This window comes from Nanorana parkeri, unplaced genomic scaffold, assembly GCF_000935625.1.
Source record: "Nanorana parkeri isolate BGI_ZX_2015 unplaced genomic scaffold, ASM93562v1 scaffold537, whole genome shotgun sequence".
In the NCBI taxonomy this organism is placed as follows: domain Eukaryota; kingdom Metazoa; phylum Chordata; class Amphibia; order Anura; family Dicroglossidae; genus Nanorana; species Nanorana parkeri.
Window position 1 is genome coordinate 215,838 of NW_017306805.1, and position 9,143 is coordinate 224,980.

Here is a 9,143-nt window from a genome sequence, read left to right on the forward strand (position 1 = left end):
ATATATGTTGCTATCCACAGGAGAATTAAACTTTGGCCACAAAATGGACAGCTCTCTAGGTACCAAAACCCCTCCTTTTAACCATCCTTATTCTTTTTTTTTTTCTATGATTGTCATATTTATTGACGTATAAAAGTCAAAAACAGTACAGCAGTGATGTGTAAGAAAATGTTAATACAGACAGCAAAATGACCTCAAATAAAGAATTCAGCCTGTACATAGACAACTATTGGAATGTCATAAATTGTATGCTCATAAGGCTAATAACCAGAGCAATAATAGTAAACTAGTAACATTATCATTATCATAAATGTAAAACAAGTTGAATAACTTTCTGAACAATGAGTACATTAGAAGAAAAAGGAACAGAAAAAATAAAGTAGAGAAAAAGAGGGGAAAGAAAAAGAAGAAAGAAAAGAAAAAGTAGAAAAAGAGGAGCACGGCTGGTTGAACCCAAGGCAACAGCACAAAGAAATATAAAAAAAGGGGGAGGTAAGGGCAAATCAATCTGCAGAACCTAGTTCTTGGCCATCCCATGGTGGTCAGAGTATGGTTTAATGGAGAACAATGGGGTCAGAGCTTTTCCCCATAGTTCTCCTAAGGGTAACGGGAGGACACAAACTAGCGTCCTCCCGTCACCCAAAGCTCAGTATACCGCGAGCTACAGCGGTATACTGAGACGCCGCAGCCGGGATGGATCCCTACATTACTGTCTGAATCCACCCAGCTGCGTGAGTAACAGCTGGCTCTGCCTATCTAGAGGCAGAGCCAGCTGTACCCGCCCCGTCCGTTCCACCAGTCAGCGCTGGAGGATCGGACAGGGGAGGGAGGAATCCCTGCAGGGAGCCGTGAGTGAATCTTTAAGGAGGCGAGTATAGAAAGTAATCTTAATAGCTGCTAGTTTGCCCGTCAGAGATAAATGATAGGATTTCCATTGGGTCAACAATGTTCTTAACAGTTTAAAGAGGGATTTATAGTTGGCGTCATATAAAGAAAAAGGATGGGAAGTGAGCTGAATACCCAGGTATCTCAGGCTATGTGACCTCCAGTTGTAAGAGTGTGAAGAGCGTAAAATTGCTAGAGCAGTTGGTGAAAATGTAAGGGGTAAGGCCTCAGTTTTGAGGCATTCAATCGGTAACCTGAAAGAGCAGAGTAGTTCGACAATTGCTTGTATAAATTGGGCAAGGAAATTATTGGATTCGTCAGGGTCAAAATTACATCATCAGCAAATAGTGCTATTTTAAATTGATGGCCATGAAGGTCAATGCCCGAGATATCTGGGGATTGTTGAATACACTATATTGCCAAAAGTATTGGGACGCCTGCCTTTACAGGCACATGAACTTTAATCCCAGTCTTAGTCCGTAGGGTTCAATATTGAGTTGGCCCACCCATTGCCGCTATAACAGCTTCAACTCTTCTGGGAAGGCTGTACACAAGGTTTAGGAATGTGTCTATGGGAATGTTTGACCATTCTTCTAGAAGAGCATTTGTGAGGTCAGGTACTGATGTTGAACGAGAAGGCCTGGCTCGCAGTCTCCGCTCTAATTCATCCTAAAGGTGTTCCATCAGGTTGAGGTCAGGACTCTGTGGAGTCCAGTCAAGTTCCTCCACCCCAAAGTCTCTCATCCATGTCTTTATGAACCTTGCTTTGTGCACTGGTGTGCAATCATGTTGGAACAGGAAGGGGCCATCCCCAAAATGTTCCCACAAAGTTGGGAGCATCAAATTGTCCAAAATGTCTTGGTATGCTGATCCCTTCATTTGAACTAAGGGGCCAACCCCACACCATAATCTCCCCTCCACCAAACTTTACACTTGGCAAAATGCAGTCAGGCAAGTACCGTTCTCCTGGCAACCGCCAAACCCAGACACATCCATCGGATTGCCAGACAGAGAAGCGTGATTCGTCACTCCAGAGAACACGTCTTCACTTCTCTAGAGTCCAGTGGCGGTGTGCTTTACACCACTGCAACTGACACTTTGCATTTCACTTGATGGTGTAAGGCTTTGATGCAGTTGCTCGGCCTGGAAACCCATTCCATGAAGCTCTCTACGCACTGTTGTTGTGCCAATTTGAAGGCCACATGAAGTTTGGAGGTCTGTAGCTATTGACCCTGCAGACAGTTGGCGACTTCTGCGCACTGTACGCTTCAGCATGCGCTGACCCCGCTCTGTCATTTTATGTGGCCTACCACTTTGTGGCTGAGTTGCTGCTGTTCCCAGTTGCTTCCACTTTGTTATAATACCACTAACAGTTGACCATGGAATATTTAGTAGCAAGGAAATTTTAAAGAAAACCTGAATCCAATGATTTGGAGGTGTGTCCCAATACTTTTGGCAATATAGTGTATGTGCTGCTAAAGGTTTAATGCTTAAAGCAAATATGAGGGGAGAGCGGACAGCCTTGCCTCCTGCCATTCCTAATGTTGAGCGGAGAGGAAGTAGCCAGACGAAGCCTAACCGAGGCTGTGGGTATGTAATAAAGAGAGTGAGTGAGTGCAGCAAAGGGGCCAGTGATGCCAAAACACGTCAAAGTAGCATGAAGAAAGGGCCAATTGAGCCTATCAAAGGCTTTTCCTGCATCTAAACTAAGCAATCGTGTTTCCGTGGGAGTATGAGAGGCTATATCAATGAGATTTGCAATTTTCCGTGTATTATCACTTGCTGCCTAGATAGGATAAAGCCCACTTGGTCTATGGATTAATCGCAAAAGCAAGGTCGCTAATCTAGTAGTTAAGACTTTGGTAAATATTTTTACGTCCGACTTTAGAAGGGCTATAGGCCTGTAATTAGAACATTGTTTAAAATCTTTGTCAGGTTTTGGTATCACTGTAATGTAAGAGTATAGAAAAGAACAAGGTATATGCTTGCCCTGAAGGAATTGATTAAAAAGGTCAGTTGAATGGAGTACAAGAATGTGGTAAACATTTTTGTAGTAAAGATAGAGAAAGCCTTCAGGTCCTGGTAAATTCCCATTGGGCAACTGATCGATCATTAATTGCAGTTCTTCCATGGATAATGGAGCTGTCAGAACAACGTACCTTAGAAGAGTCTGAGTTGATGAGGAAGGCCTCTCTTGCAGCTCAAGTCCAAGACCCTCTGGAGGTGGAACAGGTGCACAAGGACAGGAGAGGCACGAGTGCTGGTAGCAGGGAAGTCCAAGACAAGCCGGATCTGTAACAGTCGAGCCAGGTACCAGGACAGTAGACAAGGCGTAGTCAGGGACAGGCCGGATCAGCAACTTGCGGGCAGTGAAGTACAGAGCAGCGGTCAGAAACAAGTCGAGGGAATCCAGAAGAGCAGCAGAATAGATAGCCAAGCCGGGTCAAACACCATAAGATCAGAGTCAGGATGCTGGGTTCAGGTTACAGGTACAAGGAACAGCTGAAGACCAGTCAGCACTGGAGGTTAGAATGTCACAGCCTTAAATAGCCCGTTTTGCGTGAAAATCCACAACACACGCATACGCACATCAGCGCACACGCCAACGTGCACACACCTGCGCAGAGGCGCCTGGTGGTGCACAGTTTTGTGAGCCAAACTATGCGCATGCGCAGATGCCCATGCAGGATTCCGAGCACAAGGGCCAAGCCTGACTTCCTGACAGGAGCATTTATACAGAAGGCAGATCACATAAATCAAGGTACGTTGCTATTCGAGAAGCCAGATCTCCATCTGGATCATCAAAAGCTGGACCCTGAAGGTTATAGAGACTCTCATAATAGTCGCAAAAAATTCCAGCTATTTTTTTTCCGGCTATTGGAGAGATCCTGTGGGATCCTGAACAGCAGAAACCTGTTTACAGTTGCCCTCAGCTCTTAGTTTGTTAGCTGAGAGGGTATGAGCTTTATTAACCTTCTCGTAATATTTCTGTTTTTAGATTAACTATTCTTTTAAGTTTAACTTAGTGCGCTCAAGGAGGTAGATCCAATCATGAGGAATTTTTCTTCCATCAACAGCTGCTGGTATATTTAGGCCAGATGTCTGAAATCCATACGGTATCCCCAGTCAGGTTTTCCCAATTACTTTGGGAAAAACATTGGTGATATCACTGTGACAGCCTACAGAGGCCATATCCCTGCAGATGCACACCTGGATGTGTCTTTGTCAGCACAGGGATCTGCTACATGTGTCGGGCCAGAAGCATTTAAAAATCTGTCGCTTTACTGTAGAGTATTTTCTTGGTCCATGGCTGTGGTTTGATTGTCCTTATTTCTCTGAAGACTCGCCAGTCTGGTGAGTAGGTTTCACACTTTTTGGGAATGACCCTTTATGGTTGCATGGGAGCAACAGCGTTGCTTTAGCAGTATACTCAGGGTCATTGTCCTGCTGGAAGGCAAACCTCCGTCCTAGTCTCAAATCTCTGGCAGACTGAAACAGGTTTCCCTCAAGAATTTCCCTGAATCACCTTTAGCTTTAAAGATTCCAACCTCTGCACAGTCGGCTCTAGATTCTTCTTGTAGAGCATGTATCTGAGGCAGAATCCTTACTTCACTTGAGTGAAGATAAATAGTCAGTTCACCTAGTCTATTCACAGAGAGAAACAGTCTCAAACCTTATACAGGCAATACAAAGGACTTAAATGCAAGAGGATTTTGCTGTTCTCGCTTCTAGCAAGGTAGCTAGCCTAGGATCATACAAACATAAGTGCTCCTCCGGGGATTTTGAATCAAAATTCTTTGTTGGATGATTTAATATACAAGGATTTGAAGCATCCAGTCCAGCCCATTTTGCTTCCTCTTCACGAAGGACTTTTAAACTGAAAAATGGTCTGCTTCACATGCAGTGGATTCACTAGTGCCATGCCTTAACAAGGCAATCAGTATTCCGGTAGAGATTTGTTTGCTGTCTGTTCAAATGCATAGGAAATTTCAGCTAAAATGCTGGACAGTGGATTAAAGTATAATTCAAATCTCTTATTTTTTGGCATATTTCTACTGCTAGCAAGCAGTAGATGTATGCCCCATGATTAAAAAAATTAAATAAAAAAGTAGGCAAATGGAATCTATTTGTTGTTCACTTCCCTGCCCCTCATAGTGGGCAGGCTCTCCAGTTGTTTTTTCTGTACATAGTACAACTGAGCAGGATGGGCAAGGGAGGGATTATGACCTCTAGGGGCTGGCTTTCAGTATTTAATGCCTAGTGTCTAGTTCTTCTATAGGTGGCAGTATATCTCATGGTTTATGAATAGAAAGTGCTGTGTTATAGGCCTATCGTTTAGGTTTTAACTCTAAAATTATGATTGTAATAGTTTTTAATGTGTTGCCTATTTAAATTTAGGACATAGCTATTTTTTTGTAGAGATTATTAAAAACAATTGAATTGGAAATAAAAATGATTTGACATTGTGTGCAAATAAAAATGGTGTTCTTTTGCTGAAGATATAGATTTGCACAGATATCATGCAACATTGAAATTTAAAGCTATGATCTTTTAATTCTGTAGTCCTCTGGTTTCAGAAATTATTTAGTTTAGGTGATCTTTAGTAAATTTTCAAGTCTTTATCATATGTGTGAAAAATTGGACCATCAGTGATAGAGTAAACCCCATCATAGGGCAACATGATTTGTAAAACGTCTACCTCAGACTGGCAGGTGATGGTAAATGTATTTGTCATTGCCATGTCTCAATGGAATTTTTTTTTTCTTTTCAGGAAGTTTTTTTAGGATCTGAGCCTCAACTCCCATATCTGAGATACACTCCGACTGGTGGGAGAGGTAACACATTGTGATATGGTGTACGGCTGCAACTAACTATTATTTTCATAATTGATTCGTTGGCTGATAATTTTTTCGATTAATTGGATTAAAGAAAAATTAAATACCATCCTTTATCTAAAATAAAATACACAAATAAAATGTTACAGACACAAAGTTTACTACAGAATAAAACAGCATGCACAATTTTTTGCAATTGCACTGGAACGCACGGCATTGTGGTACCGTGCGTTAGTGTGGGCGATTGCACTGTGGGCAGGAGGCGCGTTTGGGGTGCCATTGAAATGAATGGCACCGCAACGCACCTCCTGTAGCCGAATTTGGCAGGTCAAGACTGAAAATGCCTTTTATTCCCACCTTTTAAAAAAAAAAAAATTATATTTGTATGCATTTTATTAGACATTTTTATTAGGTTTATGGATTTAAAATAAACTGATTTTACAAACTCCAAGCCAATATATTAAAATAGCCAAACTATTACTACTAAAAATAACATCCCAAAATTGGACACAAAATGCAATTATATAGAAAAGATATATATACACATATATATATATATATTTTAAAATAATAAGCCCGGTCATCAGTTTAGAGTTAGCCATGAATATTGGCCCGACAATTATTGTACTCACTCTGGTGCACGCTGTGATACGTGACATTTTTTTAAGTTCTATACACAGCGCAGAAATGAAATGTTAAACATAGGCAAAATATATATATAATCACACGCACAAAGTGTAGTATATATGTTTAATGTTCTCAAACATTAAATTGTGTAGTACACCTCTGTGATCCTTTCACCACATTACACTCACCAGATTAAATGTGACCCTGTATTTACTATTCTAAGTTCAGATAGCGCCAAGGGAAAGTACCTCAGAACCGTTGATGTAAAGCAAGATCTGAAAACTTCCAAGTATTCCAATCCTAAATGATTAAACCACTTTTCTGACTGCTCTTTCTCTTCCGTATACCAACATATAAACGCAGAGAAAGCTCATCGGGTAAAAAGGTTTATCAAGTTTCAACAAATAAAACCAAATGCACTTACATAAAAACAGATAAATAAAGACATATCAAAGACCCAGTCCTTCCAAGTAAATGGTCTTACTGTAATTCAGAGGAACAACTGGCTTCAATCAACGCACCCGACTTGTGTTTCTGTTAGTATGAGCATGGGCCGGGGGACTTTTAAAAAAATTTATTTAACTTTATTTTGTTAAACTTTTTTTTTAACTTCATTTTTTAACACAAGCCCCCTATGTGATAGCACATTGGAGGTGACAGGTTATTTTTAAGGTGATATTAGGGGCCGTGTCACCTTTCCATTTCAAAGAAGCTATTCAAGAGCATACCGTGCTTGAATAGCTTCAGCTGGAAAATGACAGCTGCCAGTGGCAAGGTTCTGCAACCAGCAGTTGAATGTAACCACAGCAGAGGGGGGTGAGGGGTGCAAAAGCCAGTCTGCTATTGGCTATTTTGAATTGCAGTAGCCAATAGCAGGCTAGCTATTGCACCCTCCCACTGCCTGCTGTCAATCAGCAGAGGAGGGACCTGAAGGAAAAAGTTCAATGAGAAAAAGTTTAAGGAGAATTGTTGACAACTATTCTCATTATCGATTTATTATCAGTCAATTGGTTGCAGCCGTAGTTTGGTGTCTGTTTTGTGTTAAGGGTTATATTACAATTAGAAATCTACTACAACAATCTGCTAGAATTAACACAGTTAAATGCATATAATATTTTAACCTTAAGATTTTATTTGTTGTAAGTGCTTATATTCAGGCACTCTGAAGACATGCTGGAAGGCTAATTGGCTCCTGTCTAAATCATCTGTAGTATGTGAGATAGGGACCTAGATTGTATGCTTCTTGAGGGTATGAATAGATGTGAATGTGCAGGTGTGCATGTGAGGTGCTGCGTAAACTGTTGGCACTATATAAATACCTCTAAAAAAAATATATATAAATGTATATAATTGAGAAACATGATTAAGGCATTGTGGTTTTTACAGATTCTCAGGATAAAGACCAGCTGCTTTGGGATCCTAGTGTTCTCCCTGAACGAGAAGTGGAGAACTACCTGATAAAAGTAGCAGATTATCAGCTTAGAACAGGGGACTCTTATAATCAAGATGAAGGGATTGTCAGAGATGATGAACAGGTAAGAGCTACTGATCAAATCCCTGAAGATACCCAAAAGAAGTCGCATTGTTATGATGTGATGTGTATGCGCTTAAAGTGCGACGATCATCAACATGAAAATTACATATATGATAAACTCTTTCAGTAGACAATACATTGTTTTTTTATTTCTGAGCCCCCTGGAACTGTAAGTGTTATTACCTTTTGATCCTGCCAGTAGATCAGTTTCACACATTGCACGCGCAGCAGCGTGGAGCACAGGCAAGCGGCGACTCGCAGCCCTTCGCGAGCAGTGTGTCTAGCAAAGCCCGATCCCCCGCTCAGCTTGGCGACAGCTTGCGTAGCGTCGAGAGATGAAAACGTTTATCTCTAGCCAATCAGAACACGCGAATCAATTAGGGCTGCAACAACTAATCGACATAATCGATTATTGAAAAAGTTGTCAATTTTTTCAATCATCGATTAATCGGCTTCCGATTGGTTGGCCCTGTTCACGGCTCCACACACGCTGCGCGCCACACCTCCCCACCTCACGCTCGCCGCTGCCAGACCCGCCCGCATCCACGCTCCGCACCTCCTCCCTGCCTCACGCTCACTGTCCGCCCAAATCCACGATCGCAACCACCAGCTATAGAGGACTACAACACCCAGCAATAGTACATTATACAGTGCAATGCAGAATACTACCAGCTATAGAGGACTACAAAACCCAGCAATAGTACATTATACAGCGCAATGCAGAATACCGCCAGATATAATGTACTATTGCTGGGTTTTGGAGTCCTCTATAGCCGATGCCATTCTGCATTCATTGCTGTATAATTTTACACTTTTCATTTCACTACATTGTACAGCACACTTTTTTTTTTCTTTTTTACTTCCACCGCTCCAAGCTTGCTCCTGTGATGGAGTGCAATCTCAATACAAACTAGTAGTCCATCACTGGAGCCATTTTTTAAAATGTATTTTATTTTTTATCTGATTAATCGAACTTAATAATTGGCTAACTAATCGATTTGGAAAATAATCGTTAGATGCAGCTCTAGAATCAATGTATTCATCACGAAGCGTCGTCACGTGACCAGCTAATCGGATTCACTCAGGCAAAAGCGTCTGGTGAGTCCAGAAGAGACGTTTGTGTGGTATGTTCTCTTCCAGCCTAGCTCTATCCTATCAAGCTCTCATCTATGGTATTTCTTAATGAAATAAATACATTTTTCAACATTTAATTATATAATGAATTATATGATATACTTTATATGTAATAATGAAATAAATAA

The 9,143-nt window shown here is 41.2% G+C and overlaps 1 protein-coding gene across 3 annotated transcripts in view; it reads left to right on the forward strand.

Annotated features, from left to right (window-relative positions):
• Nucleotides 1-9,143, forward strand: part of LOC108791255 (mesoderm induction early response protein 2-like) — a 51,234-nt gene that overhangs the window by 16,186 nt on the left and 25,905 nt on the right. For all 3 annotated transcript variants that reach the window (XM_018561687.1, XM_018561688.1, XM_018561689.1), the window contains exons 5-6: nucleotides 5,657-5,720; nucleotides 7,734-7,882. In XM_018561687.1, coding sequence (XP_018417189.1) covers nucleotides 5,657-5,720; nucleotides 7,734-7,882 — 213 coding nt within the window. The remainder of the gene's footprint in view (nucleotides 1-5,656; nucleotides 5,721-7,733; nucleotides 7,883-9,143) is intronic.